Below are 21,836 nucleotides of genomic sequence, written 5' to 3'. Positions count from 1 at the left end.
AAAAATAAAAAGCTTTTGAAAAAGCCAGTATTTATGGTGTACTAAAGTGATCATAAAGTTTGCACCCAAACCACCCCTTTAAATTGACGCTATTCAGTTCTTCAGCCAATAAGAAGAAATAACTGACCACAACTGCTCTTCTGGCTCCTTCACTTTCTGGGTTTGCTGCTTTGCCTGCACATCCCATATAATTTATCTTTTTTTGCTGATTTGGGGCAATGGTAAACCCAGTACTGGCAACATGCCCTGAGCTGCTGACAATATGTGTGCTTGCTTTTGCACACAGCATTTGAAACAGTAAATTTATGGGATTTACTATCCAGTATCTATTATCTTTCCTGTAATTTAGATCACCATAACTTGAGTCTGCTAAAAATTAGTTAAACATTAAATAACCCAATCGAAATGTTTTGCTTCAAATATGGATTTATGCAGCTTAGTTGCCAACAAGTACATGGTACTATTTCATTACAGGTATGGGACCTGTTATCTAGAATGCTTGGGACCTGGGTTTTCCGGTAACTGATCTTTTCTGTAATTTGGCTCTTTGTATCTTGACTATTAAATCATGTAAAAATTAAACCCAATAGGCTGATTTTGCTTTCAGTAAGGATTGATTGTATTTTAGTTTGGATTAAAGTGGGCCTGTCACCCACACATAAAAAGTTGTATAATGAAAGTCCTTTGCAAATTAAACATGAAACCCAAATTATTTTTTTCTTTAAAACATCCATACCTGTTATAAACTCATTTAAAAGTTTCAGCTGTCAATCATGTAGCCTCAGGCATAGAGGCGAGGCAGTCACTTCCTTTCACTTTCCATTCAGTACTTCCTAGATGTCACTGCACTTCTTACATTCGCCCTCCCTACTCACACTCTATAATTGTGTATGGTACCATGCATGAGCTTTAGGTCCCCGATTCTGGCAGACAAATGGGGCAACAAATTGCCTTGTCACAAAATAGCACCTGCCAGCTTACTATGATTGGGAATTCCAAGACTGAAGGAAACAAAAGTTAAGTAATACATATAGGGGCCCATTTACTTAGTTTGAGTGAAGGAATAGAATAAAAAAAAACTTCAAATTTCGAATGTTTTTTTTGGCTACTTCGACCATCGAATTGGCTACTTCGACCTTCGACTATGACTTTGACTTTGAATCGAACGTTTCGACTAAAAATTGTTCAACTATTCGACCATTCGATAATCGAAGTACTGTCTCTTTAAAAAAAACTTTGACCCCCTACTTCGCCACCTAAAACCTACCGAGGTGCAATGTTAGCCTATGGGGAAGGTCCCCATAGGCTTCCTAGCAATTTTTTGGTCGAAGAAAAATCGGTCGATCGATGGATTAAAATCCTTCGAATCGAAGGATTTAATCATTCGATCGAAAGATTTTTCTTTCGATCGTACTATTTGCGCTAAAACCTTCGACTTCGATATTTGAAGTCAAAGGATTTACATTCAGCAGTCAAATATCGAGGGTTAATTAACCCTCGATATTCGACCATATGTAAATCTGCTCCATAGTGTGAGTAAACTTAATTTTGCTCAACTAACATGATAGAAAAGCATTTGGAATTATTTCTTATGGTGACAGGTCCCTTTTAAATACAAGCTACAGTTTCATTGTTACAGAGAAAAAGGAAATCATTTTTTAAAATTTGGATTATTTGGATAAAATGGAGTCTGAGGGAGACAGCCTTTCTGTAATTCAGAGCTTTCTGGATAACGGGTTTCCAGATAACGGATCCCATACCTGTATTAAAAAGAAAAAGGAAATAATTTTTAAAAATTAGAATTATTTGATTAAAATGAAATCCATGGGGGTGGCCTTCCCACAATTCAGAGCTTTCTGGATAACAGATTTTCAGATAAAGGATCTCATAGCTGTGTCACTGTAGAACACAAGCATATATATAATTAGATATACAGTATTGCCACCCAAATATAATATATTGTAGTAGGTCATAGCCTTAAGAGATTCATTCACTGTTATTTGCTCCTTATATATTTCTGGTTGATGTGACAATGAGTTCCTTGTAGGATTTCAGTATATTTAGGATATCTTAAAATTACTATAGAAAGTGAAGTCATCCCTGCAATAAAGGTATGTAGGGAAGAGTGGGATGAAGTGTTATTGTGAGTTTTGGCATCAGTGCCCTCCTGTTATTCTCTCCTGCTGTCATGTAAAGCACACAGAGTTCATCTGCACTTAATACTTCTTGTTTTTCACTAGGAATTTTATCTGGAAGTGATGGTTTAATAGTCAGAAAGCAGAGCAGGAGTTACCTCAGATTTGGCAGAAACTCTTATAACCAAGCCAACAACTACAAAGAATTGCTTCTTTCCTACATGTAACCATCACAAAGTGTTATTTTCCAAGGAGAAGCCCTTTGGCAAATGTCATAATATTATATGCACAAATAGGAAATCCTCTGAACACCGCTTGTTGACACAGTCAGTATTGTGACACTTGCCAAAGGGCTTCTCCTTGGAAAATAACCCTGTGTGATGGATACATGTAGAGAAGCACAATAAGAAATGCTCTGTTTGTGTCTTGGCATTTTTTTATGCTATTCATAGACTTGCCCAGTAAAGCAATGGAAACATAAGCCAATAGGTTTCACTGAACATACAGAGAAACAAGCGTGTAGCCAGGACAAATGCAGTAATTGCTCATAACCCTGTGAAACACACCTAATAAAATAGAACGCTTATTTATACAATAATATATTTTTCTCTGTTGCAAAGGAATTACTTGTTGTGCCAAGATAATATAAAATATCATTCCATTACTCCAGTGAGACAGTGCTTGTTTGGTGTAGCCTAGCAATACTATTGGTGCTTAGCATCTCTCAGTCCTGCTAGTCCCCTAGGGACATTATTATTAATATAGTGAATAAAGTACCCCCTCTTTGTAAAATATAAGGATATTACAACTCACTGTTTATAAGGATATAATTTACAGGATATTCATGGTTTTTGTGTATTATATAGTGAATAAAGTACCCCCTCTTGTAAAATATAAGGATATTATAAGTTACCGAGGAGTTTCATGACCATATAAAAACACGAGGCCGAAGGCCGAGTGTTTTTATACAGGTCATGAAACTCCAAGGTAACTTCTAATATCCTCATATTTTACAACTGGGGGTACTTTATTTATTATAATACACACATTTCAGCAAGCCATGTGACAGAAATGACATCAGAACTCACCGTTTATAACTGATGACATCAGAACTCACCGTTTATAAGGATATAATTTACAGGATATTCATGGCTTTTGTGTATTATATTCTTATAATACACAAAAGCCATGAATATCCTGCAAATGATATCCTTATAAACAGTGAGTTCTGATGTCATCAGTTATAAACGGTGAGTTCTGATGTCATTTCTGTCACATGACTCACTGAAACTTGTGTATTATAATAAATAAAGTACCCCCTTTGGCAAAATATGAGGATATTAGAAGTTACCTCAAAGTTTCATCACCTGTATATGGTCATGAAACTCCTCGGTAACTTATAATATCCTTATAATTTACAAGAGGGAGTACTTTATTCACTATATATTGCATCATTTATCACTGGGCAGGCATTATTTAAACAAGGTCTGGTTCAGTGTTGGTTGAGATGTATTGATGCTGGAAATAGTTATGAAAGGAATTCATGAATACTGTTTGGGTTCATATAAACATATAAACATTTTTCCCTTACAGATATCCACACAGAAGCAGTTCAAGCGGCTTTGGCCAAGCATAAAGAACAGAAGATGGCATTACCGATGCCAACCAAAAGGCGGTCAACGTTTGTGCAGTCTCCAGCTGACGCATGTACCCCTCCAGGTATAATATTCAGTTACTTTGTCTGCAAGATTTCAAACTGTTTCTTACCTTAGCTTTGTTTTCCCCTGTATGCTTAAATGTTACTGACTCTGCTTTTAAGGTGGCCATAGATGCAAAGATCCGCTCATTTGGCGATGTTGCCAAACGAGCGGATCTTTCCCCGATATGCCATTAACAGGCATGGCTATATCGGGGGTAATCAGATTACGATGTGCCATGAGCTCCGGCGGGATCGGTCGGGTCAAAATCAAACCTGACCGATCTCCGCCAGACGAAAGATGTCGGCATACGCCACACACGATCCGAAAATCGTATGAATCCTCGATTCGTACGATCGGATCTGTGTGTCTATGGCCACCTTTAGTTTCAGCATTGTGTAAGCTGCCATTTTCTTAGGCAACGAACAACAACTTTCCTTATGTCTTGCCAACACTGTGATCAGCCAGAGACATTTATGAAACTGTCATCCATTTATAAAACAACATTTTTTCTGTGCAGTTGTACAATATATGGGACAGAGAAAAAAAACTCAATGCAATGAGTTAAGGTAGACACAAACGACCGATTTTAGTGAAATCCGACCAATCCGTCAAATTAACTTGAGGTTAGTGGGAATTGAACAATCGTACATTTTACGATTTTTCATCCGACATCTGTCAGAAAATTGGTTAAAAATTGTTTATCGGTCCCAGTGCAATCTATCTATGTTTGCAGGGCCAAGCAGGCAGCTACCCTCAGTTTTCCTGGCAATATCACCTGAAATGGACAAATCGTACATTTAAACGATCGTTTTGAGATAATCGTGGTCTCACTATAACGAAAAGATCTTTTAAAAATCTTTACATCTATGGCCCGCTTAAAACAAAACCAGCAGAAACAAGGACAGATAGCCAAGTTTGGAGAAGCTTAAAATCTAGAGATAACTGTTTAGATTTAAAAGGAATTAGGAAATGACTGATCCAGGTAAATTTTGGGGCAATATGTATATAGTGAATAAAGTACCCCCTCTTGTAAAATATAAGGATATTATTAGTTACCGAGGAGTTTCATGACCATATAAAAACACGAGGCCGAAGGCCGAGTGTTTTTATACAGGTCATGGAACTCCGAGGTAACTTCTAATATCCTTATATTTTACAACTGGGGGTACTTTATTTATTATAATACACACATTTTAGTGAGTCATGTGACAGAAATGACATCACTACTCACCGTTTATAACTGATGACATCACTACTCACCGTTTATAAGGATATAATTTACAGGATATTCATGGCTTTTGTGTATTATAGTGTTATATGTGGCAAAAGCCTCACAGTGCAGATGCTTCGTGTAATACTAGTGGAGCATACATCTGGGGAACTATACATCTATGCAAAAAAGGGATAGTAGATATCAGGGAGATATGGGATGGAGGCTCAGAAGTAGGCATCATATATTCACTCTTGCCCGCTGGTTAACCGGTTAAAAATCAAACCGGTTAACCGGTTAAAAATCAAACCTTCCCGATCGATATCGTGCCCAGGGAAGACCCGTCGGAAGCCCCCATACACGGGCAGATAAGCTGTCAAATCGGTCCAAACGACCAATATCGGCAGCTTTATCTGCCCGTGTATGGCCACCATTAGGATTGCCTGGAGACTGCTTCCAAAGCATGATATCAGCTAAGGTGTCCAGTCACGTTTCTTCTTTGTATGTTCAAACTTCAAATACAGTTTTTCTCTGCACAGATACATCCTCCGCATCAGAGGACGAAGGATCCCTAAGACGCCAAGCTGCTCTCTCTGCTGCTCTTGCTCAAAGTTTACAGAATTCAGAGGCCTGGATCAACAGGTCCGTTCAGGGTTCATCAACGTCATCTTCAGCGTCCTCTACATTATCACATGGAGAAGTGAAGAGTACCAGTAGCACCTTAGCAGATATACTTTCTAATACATACATAGGTATGTCCCATATAATCATGGTGCTGTTGTGATATGGTATTAGAGTACATTGTTTTTTTAATGCTCTGAAACGATGATTAAGCACTGCATTTGTCAGCCTAATGCTTCTGGCTTCTTAACCAAACCAAAAACGAAAATTAGAATTAAATTACCTGTTACATTAGGGACAAACCTGTGCATATGTTGGACGCTCCATGTATATTAAGACAAGCACAACTAAGACCATTTGCTAACTAATATATTAGCAGAGACATGCAGATGCTATCATTGGCTGACGTGAATATCAGATTGGAGTGATCCATATAAAGCAGGTGATTTTCAGCATAAAGTTCTAAAGTGACACTATAAAAATCTATAGGAACATGTCATTATTACTAAGAAAGAATGGCTCCAATATTTTATAATTTAATCGCTCTTTTCTTGCGGGTAATTATTGCAGTTAACACATAGGCTTTAGGAACCTGGGGCTCTGGTTTTCAATAGGTTGGAGTACTGAATACATTTTTGCTCCTTTCTATGGGAGTTGTGTTGCCTTCAGCCAAGCGCAAGAAATAAAGCAGCACTGCTCCTGCTGTATGCATTATACGACATTCATGTATATTCAGTTACCTGGGAGTTAAGATTACAAATTGTTCCATTAAATTCTGTGATAAACGTACTTAAATAATTTCTCTCATTACTAAGTGCCTTGGAAATATTCATGGTCGTATATGGAATAGTTAAATATTGTTGTTTCTTGATGTCTGTTGTATCCTGATATCTATTGCAGACAGTTCACCTGCTCCACCTGATGTCACTAACACCACCAACTCCACAACCACCACAAGCACATCTTCATCTTCTTCATCCTTGTCTTCAGTCCGCCCAGCAAACATTGACCTTCCACCTGCAGGCCTGGTTAAAGGGGTGCACAAAGCAGCGAGAAGGTCTAGCTTAATGGATACTGCAGATGGTAGGTGTACTGTGGGGTTCATTCTAGATCAGTGGTTTTCAAACTTTTTTAGTTCAAGTTCCACTTAAAGGTCCAACCTTTTGGACACGGCCTGCTTGAAGGTCCAGCCGTTGGTCAAGGCTCCTCTTCACTCATGAAGTGGGTACAGATATAAGGGTGCCAGGTTCACACTTTAAAAAATTCTCAGCTTGATAGAAGAATGTCTATAGTGTTTCCCCAAAGATGTCAATTTGGGTCACTTACATCAGAGAAGGCAGTGAGCAAAGTGTAAATAATCGGTGCAGCTGGCCATCTTTTGCACTTTGTGCCGTGTCTCCTTTTTTGTTATTAGAATTGCTGCAGGTCTTGAGACCAGAGGCTCCCCCAATGACGACATAAAGGCCTTTATTCTGCAGCCCTGTATTCATGAGTGGTGGACTGGGTGAGACTCTACCTTCTGCACCTTGCTTTTGATTTTTTTAATCTGATGCAAGGTGTAAAGCGTAACCTGACCATGGGAATAAGTGTTTGCTTAATGGGGGCACTAAGGGGTAGGTTGTTGCATTTCTACACCGCTTCTAAGTAAATGACTTGTTTTGCACTTTATACTTCCCTTCCCCCTTCCCGGTAGACCAACATGGGGCTATAGACGCTAGTTAATGAGAACTATTTCTAGTAAGAAGCCTTATAAATCTATGTGCAGTTTTTTGTAAAAGGTACATGGATGTTAGTTAATACAAAATTAATTATTTAGCTGTTCTTAAATTTCCTAGGTCTGATTACTGTGTTTTCTGTTTTGTTGCTGTCATCAACCTGTTGTGTTGCAATCCTTCTCTAAAGTTTTATTATCTATTTTACCACTTTCTCTTAAAACAAATAATTTCCTATATTATTCATAAGTTTCAAATGCAAATCTCAGAATCCTTTCCTGTAGCCAACCAAATGCTGAGCGAACATTTGCTCAAAGGGATACCGTTGTTACATAATTTCCCCTTTTTTATCATACAGTGTAATAAATGGGAGTCACTGACCTCATGTAAAAACAAACGCTCTGTAAAGCTACAAATATATTGTTATTGCTATTTTTTATTACTCGTCTTTCTATTCAGACCATCTCCTATTCATATTCCAGTCTGTTATTTAAATCAATGCACGGTTGCTAGGGTAATGTGGACCCTTGCTACCATATTTCTTAAAATGCAAATCGAAGAGCTGCTGAATAAAAAGCTAAATAACTCAAACACTTTGAATAATAAAAAATGAAAACCAATTGCAAATTGTCTCAGAACATCACTCTCTACATCATAATAAAAGTTATTTTCAAAGGTGAACAATACCTTTTAATATGGAGTGATTATCTGTGTTGTGTAAATTATGCACAGATGTTTTAATTGTTCAAATGCCCAAACCCCTATTCACAATTTTCCCTTAAAGAAGTGGTTGCAGTCCTTTTTAATTTTTATCTTTGAAAATCCAGTATTTGGTCAGGGCCCCCAATGGTTTATAAGGTGGCAGATTCCACGGTCGCTGGTAGAGCAAATTTACATTCACCAAAAATTTGAGGATGATTCTGTATGTCTGTTTGTTTTAAAGAGGCCCTTCACCCACAAACCATTGTAAAGTGTCAACAAAAAAAGCAAAGCTATACGGTACATTTATATAGTGAATAAAGTACCCCCTCTTGTAAAATATAAGGATATTATAAGTTACCGAAGGCCGATTGTTTTTATACTGGTCATGAAACTCCGAGGTAACTTCTAATATCCTCATATTTTGCAACTGGGGGTACTTTATTATAATACACAAGTTTCAGTGAGTCATGTGACAGAAATGACATCAGAACTCATCGTTTATAATTATAAAATTTACAAGATATTCATGGCTCTTGTGTATTATATTGATATAATTGATATTTAAAGGAGATTTTGTCTGACTGTTTACAGTCTCTCTCTTAAGGGGAAATAAGCTGCGTGAGACAAGCGATGTGATCCTTACTTTAAATCTATACACCGGTACACTACTTTATGCAATATTACACATTGTTTCCAAGTCTATTTTGATTTCAGTATACTTTTAAGAGCTGGCGTGTCATCAGTTTGATGGCAAAAATAATCTGCACTGCTGGGCACTTGCTTTGGGACATTTCTCAGGCTGCCTTCTAGGAAATGTACTTTTCTTGCTATTACAGTACTGTAGAGCTTCATTTTTTCCTTGCAGAACCTTTTCTACAGGGGATTTAAATGCCATGTTGGTTTTTTAGGTGTTGCAGTGAACAGCCGAGTATCAACAAAAATCCAACAGTTGCTGAACACCCTCAAACGACCAAAGAGGCCTCCATTAAAGGAATTCTTTGTGGATGATTTTGAAGAGATTGTAGAAGGTAAAGATCATTCTAAACTAGATTTTCATCTATGTGTGCCTGTATTGCCATTATTCACTACAGTATGTGGCGTTACAATGACCAACAGATTCCTTGTAGTTCAGGGATTCCCAACCTTTTTTACCTGTGAGCCACATTCATATGTAAGAACTTGAGTTGGGGAGCAACACAAGCATGAAAAAAAGTTCCTGAGGATGCCAAATAAGGGCTGTGATTGGCTATTTGGTAGCCCCCAATGTGTACTGTCAGCCTACAGGAGGCTCTGTTTGGCAGTACACCTGGTTTTTATACAACCAAAACTTGCCTTCAAGCCAACAATTAAAAAAATAAGCACTTGCTTTGGGACCACTGGGAACAACATCCAAGAGGTTGGTGAGCAACATGTTGCTCACAAGCCACTGGTTGGGGATCACTATTGTACTTGTTATGCTTTATGCCCAGGTGCTTCATATGTTATCATGTTACAACCCACTCTTATGAATTGACAGCTTTATACATCTAACTTCTCTCACCCTCTGCTTGATGAGGTGTCACGCTGCATACTTATAAGAAGTATAATAAAGAAAGTGTGTAAGGTGTAGAGTTAAAGCTTACTACTGTGTATGGTGGGCCCGGGTGCACACGCCCCAGACCATCAGCAGAGGGAGTTAACACCAAGAAACATCAAAGGAGCCTGGCACATACCGAACCACACCGAGTAGAGAAGCAGTAGCCGGATTGTAATTATAAAATATCACATTTTATTTCTCATAATTAAAAGCAAAGGCCTGACGCGTTTCGTGTCACCAGGGACACTTAGTCATAGACTGAACACTGAGTACAACATATGTGGTATATAAAGGGAAAGAAACCAGTGGGAAATGTGTGGGTGGGCTACCAATGTATCAATCATTGAAAAGCTATCAAAGTCCAATAGAGCATTTTTGAACACCCCCCCAAGGCTAATAGACAATGATAGCTTAATTAGGAAATACAAAATGAATATAACAATGTAAAAGTGTTTGAGATTCCTTATTATTAATACTAAAAATCTGCTGTCTATTCCTATCCTTTAACTTGCGACTCGTTTGGCCAACATATTTTTTTTAAACATTTTTTCACAAGTGAGGAGATAAATTACATTCTTAGTGTTGCAGTTAATTTAGTGTTTGATTCCATAGGTTTTTTTTTGCTGTTGGTTGAAGTAAAAGATTTAGTTACAAATCCACTTTTCCCATGAGCCTTAGCAAGCCTTAGTGTTTACGAAATTTTAAATATAAATGGGTAGGCTATTGCCTTTTGTGTGAAAGGTATGCTCATTCACTTTACAGCTGTTACATTTCTATTCCCCACAGACATAAACATAAACCACGTGTTGTTTGCCATTTGATGGTACTGTTTATTTAGATTCCCTGTTTACTATAGAAGTAGAAATTAATTGGTGTAAAACTAAACTGACTTAAGATTTAAGAAGATTTTAAAGATCAAGAAATCCTTATAATTGGTACTAGATGTGATCACTATATGTACTGTGTCCAGACTCGAAGTTTCAGTTTATTATACACAAATTGCTTTGTATTGCAGTACCCCAACCAGATCCAAACCAGCCCAAGCCAGAAGGTCGCCAGATCACCCCTGTGAAGGGGGAGCCCCTTGGTGTTGTCTGCAACTGGCCCCCATCAGTGGAAGCTGCACTGCAGCGCTGGGGAACAACACAAGCTAAATGTTCATGTCTCACCGCTCTTGATGTCACTGGAAAACCAACTTATACACTAACATATGGTGAGGCACAGTTCATTCTCTCTGTTGTTATTCTTACATGCTGGGTGTATTTGTGTTCTTGCTATTAGCAGAAAGCAGCCAAATATATGGGGAATCATTGTTTTTGCATAAAACACCTTGCTGTTGTGTGATACTACAATTTTATGGTTATGCTTACTTTTATTTGTCATATTTCTATATAGACCCCCCTCCTAATCATATTGCAGTCTCTCTCACTGAAATGACTGGTTGCTAGGATAAATTGGACCCTAGCAACAAGATAGCTGCTGAAATTCCAAACTTGAAATCTGCTGAACAAAAAATACACAAAATACCAATTGGAAAGGATCTCAGAATCGTTGTCTAAATCATAGTACATTGTTTACTTTACTTTCTCTTCTTTGTTCTCTTTTAATCACTTGCATTACAGTTTTTTCCAAGGGTGAACCTCGCAACTGTATTAGTATTAGTAAAATGGAACAAGTTTGCATATTCAGATTGATTGAAAGCTGAAGAGAGGCAAACAAGAGGCAACACAGAGCCAGGAGAGTTGTTTGCTTTTTACTAGGCAGGTTTTAAAGGACTGCTAAAAGGAAGAAGGAGCCAGCTTCATCTTCTGCATTACACCACCGGGAGAGGAACATTATAGGAGGAATACTTTATTTATTAATGCTTTTGCATACATGGACAGACTTAAGAATTAAGCACAATCATTTATATTGGATGTCCCATCTGCAGACCTTCAAGTCTTACTTTAGCTACAGTTCTCATCAACCATGTACAAGCAGTGCTGAAATTCCGGCGGGCCCAGGTGTCAGTTGGCCCTCATGCTGCTAAACATTTGGCCTATTTCCCTATTTCTATGAGAACAAAGGCTAAATAGATGGAATAATAGATTATAGTATGTAAAGAAAGAGGGAATAGCAGAATAGAGGATGAGTAAGAAGAAAAACAAAATAGTACTGAGAGTGGGCCCTTGGTCTAAGATGAAATGGTGGGCTCCTGGTGAAATGTTTTTGGGTGGGCCCCTGCTGTCCCAGTCCCAACACTGCTTTTGTACATGTAAGCCATTATCTGCATATATGGACTGACTTTATTATTTTATTATTAACATGTATTTATATAGCGCCAACATATTAGTATGATGAAGGAACATAAGTGTAACGGCAGTATAGGAAGTCATACTGTTCATACAAAGATTTTGCAGGCAGTTTGTCCAGTTTTCAAGACACTGCAAAACCATCTGATTATGGTCCAAACAGAAATATTAGCTGCACATGGATGGCCCGTTGACAAATAGAGAAGTTAGTGGAGAGGTCACTTAAACTCAGATATGCTCATTTAGGCCAATCAACTAAACAAACAAAAAAATCTATTTAGCTGGCACAAATTGCCAAAATGCATTATATTCAACCCTTGGCCTTTTGGGTTATTTATCAGATAACAGGCTGGTCGGTCTGTGTATGTCCAACTTTACAGGACAAGTAACACTGAACATTTATAAGTAAAAAAATTATTACTCCCCCCTCCAATAATACTGGCATCCTGGACAAAGTTATCTATCTCTTATATTTAATACATAAATAATGCCATAAAATCTCACTTCCGGTTTGTTTTAAAAAGGCGATTTAGCGACCTGCACTTACGCGTGCGCTCTAATGTGCTGCTAGCTGGCTTCTTTTTAAAACTGGAAGTTACTTGCTCTGCATTACGGATGATTTTCAGCCTGCCTTCTCCTTCTTTTTTGCGTTCCTGACGCATTTAGGTTTGGGGAGACGGTGTGTGGTAATTATCTCTTCAGCTTCACTTATCTCTTTAAAGGGATACTGTCATGGGGAAAAAAATGTTTTCAAAATGAATCAGTTAATAGTGCTGCTCCAGCAGAATTCTGCACTGAAATCCATTTCCCAAAAGAGCAAACAGATTTTTTTATATTTAATTTTGAAATCTGACATGGGGCTAGACATATTGTCAATTTCCCAGCTGCCCCAAGTCATGTGACTTGTGCTTTGATAAACTTCAATCATTCTTTACTGCTGTACTGCAAGTTGGAGTGATATCACCCCCCCTCCCTCCCCCCCAGCAGCCAAACAAAAGAACAATGGGAAGGTTAGCAGGATAGCAGCTCCCTAAGGGTAGGGACACACTGGACGATTTGTCGCCAACGTTTTAAAAAAGTAAATCGCGGCGACAAGACGATCGTCTTTTTTGAACAGACGATTCACAGCGACTATTGGCCAGAGCGATTTGTATCCCATTACTCTGTGCGGTACGTGCTCCACCCAAACCGGAAACGGTTTATGCTTCCCGCTGTAACCTGGCGTCTTTACGTTCTTGCGTCATTGTGTTCGCATTGTAATTTGAATACAATTGCTGCTACTTATCTGTATGTGTGTGCGTGTCTAGGAGATTTCAGTGCTTTTCTAAGTACATGCTATTTCTGATAAATCGCTCGGAAAAGGGTCTCAGTGCGTTTTGGAGCTACAGGCGATTCACAAACGCACTGTGGGCACAGGAGCTGGCGTCTTTCATTTGGTTTTGTTCAGAGACAAAACGAGCGTTATGTCGCCGCGATTTGCTTTTTAAAAACGTTGGCGACAAATAGTCCAGTGTTTCATTACCCTAACACAAGATAACAGTTGCCTGGTAGAACAACACTCAATAGTAAAAACCCATGTCCCACTGAGACACATTCAGTTACACTGAGAAGGAAAACAGCAGCCTACCAGAAAGCATTTCTCTCCTAAAGTGCAGGCACAAGTCACATGACCAGGGTAGGGTTGCCACCTTTTGCAAAAAAAAATTCCGGCTGGTGGGGGCGGGTACAAAAAGGGGCGTGGTGTGACGCATAGGGGCAGGGCCACAGTTCGGCCAGGACAAAAATCGAAGGACAAGCTAAGTTTACAGGGGATTGGGGGCGGGCCGAGGGGTCTTTTTAAGGGTATTACAAATTTACCGGCAGCTACAATGCCGGTGAATTTGTAATACCGGCCCTGGCCTTGGCAGGTGTTTTACCGGCTAGGCCGGTAAAATACCAGCCGGGTGTCAACCCTAGACCAGGGGCAGCTGGGAAATTGACAAAATGTCTAGCCCCATGTCAGATTTCAAAACTGAATATAAAAAAATCTGTTTGCTCTTTTGAGAAATGGATTTCAGTGCAGAATTCTGCTGGAGACTACTGATGCGTTTTGAAAAAAAACGTGTTTTCCGATGACAGGATCCCTTGAAGACCTGTGAGCCATGAAGGCAGCAGACAGGTTCATCCATAAATCTGTCAAGGACCGAAGAAAACCCAGGACAAAGTCAGTACGTTCATGCTCTTGCTCCTTTACTGCTCCCAGCTCTTGGGGAAAGAAATCACACTAACCAAAAGGAAGGCTGATAATCATCTGTAAAGCAGAGCAAGTACTGTAACTTCCGGTTTAAAAAAGGAGTCTAGCAGGGTATCTGAGGGCACACGTAAGTGCAGGTCGCCACATCGCCTTTTTAAAACAAAACGGAAGTGAGATTTTTTTGCATGATTTATGTATTAAATATTAAAGATTGTTAACTTTGTCCTGGATGGCAGTATTATTGGAGGGGGGGAGAAATTAATTTTTACTTATACATTTTTAGTGTTACTTTTCCTTTAAGCTTGTGCACAAGTGGTAGAAGAGTGGCTCCTACTTGGATCTACATAGATAAAGGTTTCATTGTTTGTTTTGGGCAATAAAATATACTTGTCCATATGGAAAGCTTACACCTATTTCTAGCCTTCTACAGGTAGCAACTACTAATTTCCATGTTACTATCCTGATAGGTGTAAAAGAAACACCATAAATAACTATCAGTAACACACACTGACGATAAGTGATTGTTTTGTTTTTCTGTTCTGCAGAGACTGAAAATTTTAACAAGTTTTATTTGCATTCATTTCCAGGCAAGCTATGGACCAGAAGTGTTAGACTGGCGTATACCCTACTGAACAAACTGGGCACCAAAAATGAACAAGTGCTGAAGCCTGGGGACAGGGTAATGCAACATATTTAAACATACATGTGCCTGTCTTTTCTTCCCTTATCTGTGAAAAGCTGTGATTGATTGTTTGTAGCCAAGAAAAGAAAGTGGCTACCTCATGGAACCAACACACAAGCAAGTTATGTAGTACTGGAACCTCTTCTTTGTTCTGGTCAAGGAGAGGCAACCTTTCTGCCAGCATTTATAATACAATACATTGCTAAGAATATGTACAGTAAGGTTAGAAAGGAACCTTTTATTGTTATATTTGCCTTTATGGTTGGGTGGGTTTCCTACTTGGTGGACAGGTGACAAAATATTCTGAATTGCCCCCCCCCATCCCTTTATTTGGGGAATTTCCTGCACCTCCAGATACCTGTCAAGCTTGGCACCACTAGATCGGCAAACTGTTTGAGGTCACTCCCTGTACCATTAGCCAGAGGAGTGGAGAGAAAGGCGGGTTGCTTATCACTTATGGCAGGGCTGTCCAACTGCCGGCCCGTGGGCCATGTGGCCCTCCACATCAAAGTCTGCCTGCTGTGGTTACTTACCATATGTAAGGTTTAAAAGGTATCACTACAGAGATTAACTGCCCCCTGCATTGTTTAAACCTCAAATTAAAACTAATCCCCTGCATTGTTCACACCTGTGATCCCCCTGCATTGTTCCCACTTGTGACACCTCTATTGTTCACTCCCCTAAAGCCCTGTACTGTACACACCTGAGACCCAGACTGAAACTGCCCACATTGTTCAAACTTTATCCAAAATACTAATGGGGCACCAGCACTGTGTCACTGTATGTAGTACATATTAGAGTGGTCCTGATTCCTGTCTCCTGCTCTGTTCTGTCTTCCCTATGCTCCCTGTGTGTGTCATACTTTGGTATTTGTTCTGGGAGTTTGTTAGCATTTGAAAATTATTGTTAGTGGCCCCTAAGGTGTTTAATCATATGATGGGGTAGGGCAGGGGAGGAGGAGGCATATGAATTTATGGGTATGTCTTAATATGACTTAGCTTTTTTTACATATGAGTGGCAAGAGCTTCAATCAGTGCCCCCCTGTCCTGCATTACCATTTCCCTCCTTACCATGATGGTTTTTAAATAAAAAGAGCAAGAAAATGTGCAACACTTTTTCATTTATATTACTGCCCCCTGTACCTGTACCAGCAAGCTCAACAGTCATCCATCATACAGCCCTCCTGCAGCCATCATATTGCCCCCAATCTTTACCTGTGTCAGCAGCAGCCAAAAATAAATCTGATCACATCATATTGCCCCCAAGTATATATGTCACTGTGCCAGAGCCCGGCAGCAACAACAAACATATGGGCCCCAAATCTGTACCTGGCTGTGCCAGCCAGAAGCTTCACACTTTACAGTAATAGAAAGAATGTCTTCAGTTCAGTGCAACTGTGCAAGGCTGAGAGCAGTGAGAGCCACACCAAGCAGCCCCCCAGCTCTCTGCCTCTATCTCTGTCACCCAACACATCAGTGACACCATTGATGCGTGTATGCACGTTGCGGTGCACTGCACAGAAGGAGCTATTAATTGCCGGCAAGAGGGAGAAGGGGAAGGAGATGGATTCCACCCAACTGGGTGACCATGATTACTGAAACAAATTATTAAATAAACGCTTGAAAAAAGTGCGCCCCTCAATGATGGCGCCCTAGACAGCCGCCTACTCTGCCTACCCCTAGTTCCGGCCCTGATCCCTGCAGTGAGCACCAACCATTTAGTTTTTTGGTGTGCTATTAATCTGGACATGGTCTTGGGGTAACATGGGTGTGGTTTAAAGTGGGTGTGGTCTAAAAACAGGGAGTGGCTAACACTGGCTTCCGTTATCGGCCCTCCACCATGTAGATTGGAAAAATTCCGGCCCTCGGTACCATAGAAGTTGGACAGCACTGACTTATGGCATTTGTAGGATGGAAACCATCCAGGGTCATCCCCTCTCTAACTCCTGTTGGATTTGCTCTATTTTGGGGTGCCAGGCTATTGACTTGAGACAGCCTGATCTTTAAATAAGTGGTTTTTATTTACAAAGAAATTAATAGGTGTAAATTAAAAAGCAAAGTAACTAAGATGGAGGCAGGAAGAACGGGATAGGGAAAGGTGCAATGGAGGGGAGTGGAAAGTGCCTAACTACCAAAGTATTCACAAATGCTCTTTATATGCACATAAGGAAGACCATTCAAACAAGCATATTACCCTTTTCCCAGGACAACCACACACAAAAAACAGTCCCAGCCAATCAAGTCGATGTTAGCTGTTTTTGGAGATGATTCATCTCTTCTTAGATAGACAAGGGAGTGAAATCAAGTCAGGATGCACTGTGAATGAAATTCCATAGTCCAATGCCCCAGGTTTCCCTTTGTTGATCCAGCAGAGTCTCATTTCCTTCTGAATTATCCCTGTACCCACACCAGTGTGTCCAGTTATTTGCATCTCTTTGATATGGACTTTACTGTAGCTGCAAGGATTGTTTTATTGCAGGATGGCTGTTGTCCAGGCTTCACAGTTGCCATTAATGGAGAGGCAGATATCTGTTAATGCACATCAATAGATGAAGGGCTGGCACATACCGGACCACACTCCGTAGGTAGATGTAGTAAAAAAGTATTTATTTAAGCAAAAAACATCACAGCAAGGCCTAATGCGTTTCGTGCCTTAGAGGCACTTTATCATAGGCTGGCAGCCTATGAACTTACACTGCACTCAACACTGAATGCCTTCTTTCTTACAAATTGCAGATATTGGTTAACCCATTGTGTGTATGGGCTTACTGATGAATATCCAAAATTCAGTACTACAACTCCCTATTTAGGTGTGCAAGAGACAGCTTCTGGCAGAGGCCTCTGTGCAACAACACAGGCCAAAGTGGGAGTTGTGGGAGAACAACTACCATCAGTTATCTAAACTGACCTGCAAATCAATTTTGTTGTCACCGATTTAATGAGATTTCCTTCTACTTTTAATTTCTTGGTGGAATGTTGTAGTTTCATTTTTAGTGATGATCTTGTATCATTTATTCAATGACTTGTTACTTCTAGCATTAATATTCAACTTCTATAAATGCCATCCTCCCACTGTCTGTCTCCATTCATTGCCTTCTTCACAGTACCAAGATCACTTCAGAGAGGGAGAGGGACATTGAGACAAGTGTAAAAATAGGGAGCCCAGCAGCCAACTTGATACTGAGCCTTGTGTCTTCTTGTTTGGATTTGGGAGGAGAATGAGTTCTAAGGAGCACTGGTTCAGGGGTTTAAAGGACAATTCAACCTGTTCTGAAAATAACTTTGACCCCCCCCTCCCACCCCAGGTAGACCCCCTCCCTCCTCCCCCAGGAGATACCCCATACTCCATACGTACCCCTTCGCCGCAGATTCTTCCAGCGAAGTTCCACTCGTCCATCTTCTACGTCCTCTGTAAGCTGACTGCGAGATTGGTATTGGCATGCGTGGAATTACACGGAAATTGCCAATCTCGCAGTCATCTTACAGAGGACGCAGAAGATGGACGCATGGTACTTCGCTGGAAGAATCTGTGCCGAGGGGTAAGTATGGCTTATGGGGTATCTCCCAGGCGGAAAGTTAACCTTTTGGGGAGGAGGGAGGGAGGGCTGCCTGGGGTAGGCTTTTTTCCCCACAGGTTGATTTCTCCTTTAAGTGATGTGCTAATTATTTATCTTTATGTTGGAGGGCCAATTATATTAAAATAATGATACCATACAAAGAAGTCTATAGGACCTTTCAGCAGACAAATGCCATAAAAATTCCTTCTAACCCATGGGCCTGAGTTGGGCAACTCTGAAGTAGATGGTGTCATTAATAAATTACTTTCTGTCAGATGATAATTACCAAGTCTTACACATAAAGGTATATGATATCGTTGTGATTTTTTTCCTTATAATTTCCTTAACAAATGAGAAACGAAACTTCTAAATGATCCTCTGTTTTTTGACAATTAATGTTGACTCTGGAGACTATTCCATTGTACTTGGTGATGTTAATGCACTGCCCAAATGATACTGTAGTTCTTATATTGTATCCTTAATGATAATATCATGGTCTTTTCTTCTGTGTCTTCTTATTGCCCTGTCACCGCTGATCATGTACATCCGTTGGATGAGTATAATTTTTTCTTATATACATCTATATATATATATTTGGCCAGCGGGAGCATAGCATCGCATGGCTTATTTTCATGAGCTCTAAGTGGATTATGTTTCATTTTCATTCATTAAAACCATGATGAATAATGCATGTAATCTCACTTAACTTAAGATACTCACATAGGGACATGAATTAAGTTGGTTTAAGTGCGGCACATGTTTCTGGGCATATTTTCTTATTCACATGCAAAGTGGGGAATTCTGACATTTCTGCATACGTTTGAAGGTGAATAGATTTTAATATTTTTTAGGTAATTTTTTAAATTTATTTATTTATTTTACTTCTAAGAAGCACAAAGACTTCAGTTTTCTTTCAGTCAATGTTGGTTGCAGACAGTGGTGTAACTATGGAAGAGGAACTGGGGGAACAGGGGGCCCATGAGAAGGGGTCCAAAAAAATGGACTTTCATTTGCCTCATTGCTGTGCTTTTTCTAGTAGATAATCAGGTTGAGTTGCCACCTTTTCCTGACCCTCTTTCCTGGTTGGTGTTTGGAGATGACATCATAGGGGAAGTGGCTGTGATGTTGCCGGGTGGGGTGATGACAACACGGGGTGGGGCGATGATGTGGTGATCTCTGTGTCAATTTAGGGGAATTGTGCCCAGTTTTCCTGATTTGGATAATGGGGCAATCAGTTTTGACCTGCGCAGCCCTTCTGAAAACCAGGCTGTCCAGGTCAAAACCTGATGGGCGGCAACCCTATAATAACATACCTCCCAACTGTCCCTCTTTTGAAATCTCAACCCACAGTCCCTTGTTTGTTTTGGAAAGTCACAATTTTCTCTGCACTGAACGGGCAGAAAAAGAAACAATGTTTCTAACTTTATTGGCTTTTGGCAGAGAGCCCAGAACAGCTACAGCTGCAGATAAGATACTTTTGTAACAAATTTGAGATAAGCAAATAAGTAGTTGTAGCAATATAAGATAACAGGTCCCTTGGGAAAAGTTAGACTCACAGCTTAAAGTGAAATTCGCCTTTATTAGCAAAACAGTAATAACTGAAAAAAAACACAGAAATATGTACAAACTTTCATAACCTGCCAAATTTTGTAAAATGAACATGGTAATTAGGGGGGGTGGTCACAAAAATGGGCGTGGTCCAAAAATTTGCCCACTGCACGCGACAACTTTTATCCCTCATGAATACAGCTATTTTGGAGCTCAGTGACCTGCTGCAATTATTAAAAGTGCAAGAAAAACAATAGTCCATAGTGTGCAGGTCTCTCATCTCCAAAATGCCCTGTACTTTATACAGTAAGTGACCCCAGGGGCCTATTAATGCATAGGCTAACCTAGGCTATAGCCTAGGGGCCCACAGTGCTCAGGGGCCCATGGGGCTATTTCAAATTAGTTTTTTGTTTAAAAAACACTTTTTTAACTGTGCTGCAGGGCCCAGTACGGTGCTGTGCTGCTCCTTACCCTTACCTCCTGCACAGGCAGTACCTGCTTTCTACACGACTTCGGAGTATTGTCAAGCGTTAGTGACGTCACCACCATACGCCGAGGCAGACACAGCATGTACAGCACACAGACACGCGCCTTGCCTAATTTTCTTCCTGCCAGAAAGCAGGTACCGGTTGTGCATGGGGGCAGCATGGCACCAGACCAGGTCCAGCAGCAGTTGGGGGGCCCTGTGAAAGGGGGGCCTCTGTGGAAAGTGTAGCCTAGGGCTCTCAGGTATTATTAATCCGCCACTAAGTGACCCATATGGTGTATATAACATCAGGCACTAGCTGATAATATGGTGTATGGCTTTTGGATAAGTTGTCGCATAAATCCTCATCTTTCTACTTGTGCCCATAAGTACCACCTTCATTCGTTGCATTTAGCAGGTGTAGCTTTCATCCTTCTTCAGCTTAGTGAATAGTATTCGTATGTACAATGTCAAAGTTGGGTACCTCTGTAGCACTTGTCATAAAGGCCATTTGACTCGGAAGAGGGTATCCTGCTGGCTGAATCACTGCTCTCCATAAGTTATGTCACTTCTCATTGCCAAATGCACCGTTCCCAGCATGGTACAGCCTGTGTGCACTACCGTGAAGCAATATTCTGTAACTCATTACTAAGGAAGCGCCAAATCTTGGGTTCAAAGGAATCCAAGCAATTTAGTACCAGGCCAAATCTATTTGATTTTAAAGCATTGAACAACTAAGGAATATAAAAATCAGAATATAAACCGCTCAGGTTGGGTTCAGTATTTGGCTGAATCTTTTGTGCAGGATTCTGTATTTCCCTACTCATTAGTGTGGTGAGCAGCTCTTTTCCTATTCCACAGCCAATTCTCCCCTATCCAATAACTTTTATTTGTTTTATGTATATGTGTGTAAGGTTATTAATTTAGTCTTACTGCTTGGGGAGAAATTGCGGTCACAGAATAAGAGTGGATTCTCTATTGAACTTCATGTCAAAGCTTTGTCATTTACTTTAAGTTATATAAGTATAATGTGATTTACTTTAGCTTGAACTTAAAATGCCATTTTTGGATACCATTCATATATCTTTTTATCGGTGATGTCTTTCAGGTTGCCCTGGTTTACCCCAATAACGACCCAGTGATGTTCATGGTTGCTTTTTATGGCTGTCTCCTGGCGGAGGTGATCCCAGTGCCGATTGAGGTACCTCTTACTAGAAAGGTAACAATGACGTTTCAAAGGCTGTTGGACAGATAAGTTCCCAGCCACACGGATCTCTTGTGCGCTGTTACAGTTCATGCAGCAATTAATAGTACATTAATGATAGGCCAATGGTTCCATAAATGTCTACATACAGGTCATTGTCACATGGATGACCAGACCTCACTGATTCAATCCTCCAATCA

The 21,836-nt window shown here is 40.0% G+C and overlaps 1 protein-coding gene across 2 annotated transcripts in view; it reads left to right on the top strand.

Annotated features, from left to right (window-relative positions):
- LOC108708617 (disco-interacting protein 2 homolog B) overlaps positions 1 to 21,836 on the top strand; it is a 126,380-nt gene that overhangs the window by 74,479 nt on the left and 30,065 nt on the right. The window contains exons 4-10 of one of the 2 annotated variants that reach the window (XM_041582566.1): positions 3,729 to 3,854; positions 5,585 to 5,797; positions 6,567 to 6,749; positions 8,989 to 9,108; positions 10,672 to 10,869; positions 14,768 to 14,859; positions 21,541 to 21,633. In XM_041582566.1, the coding sequence (XP_041438500.1) occupies positions 3,729 to 3,854; positions 5,585 to 5,797; positions 6,567 to 6,749; positions 8,989 to 9,108; positions 10,672 to 10,869; positions 14,768 to 14,859; positions 21,541 to 21,633 (1,025 nt within the window). Of the gene's footprint in view, positions 1 to 3,728; positions 3,855 to 5,584; positions 5,798 to 6,566; positions 6,750 to 8,988; positions 9,109 to 10,671; positions 10,870 to 14,767; positions 14,860 to 21,540; positions 21,652 to 21,836 lie in introns of both variants that reach the window. The other variant, XM_018247507.2, reaches the window with a different exon arrangement.

The sequence above is a fragment of the Xenopus laevis genome, chromosome 2L, assembly GCF_017654675.1.
Source record: "Xenopus laevis strain J_2021 chromosome 2L, Xenopus_laevis_v10.1, whole genome shotgun sequence".
Classification (NCBI taxonomy): domain Eukaryota; kingdom Metazoa; phylum Chordata; class Amphibia; order Anura; family Pipidae; genus Xenopus; species Xenopus laevis.
Note: the sequence above shows the minus strand (reverse complement) of the source record. Positions and strands in the feature narration are given on the sequence as shown.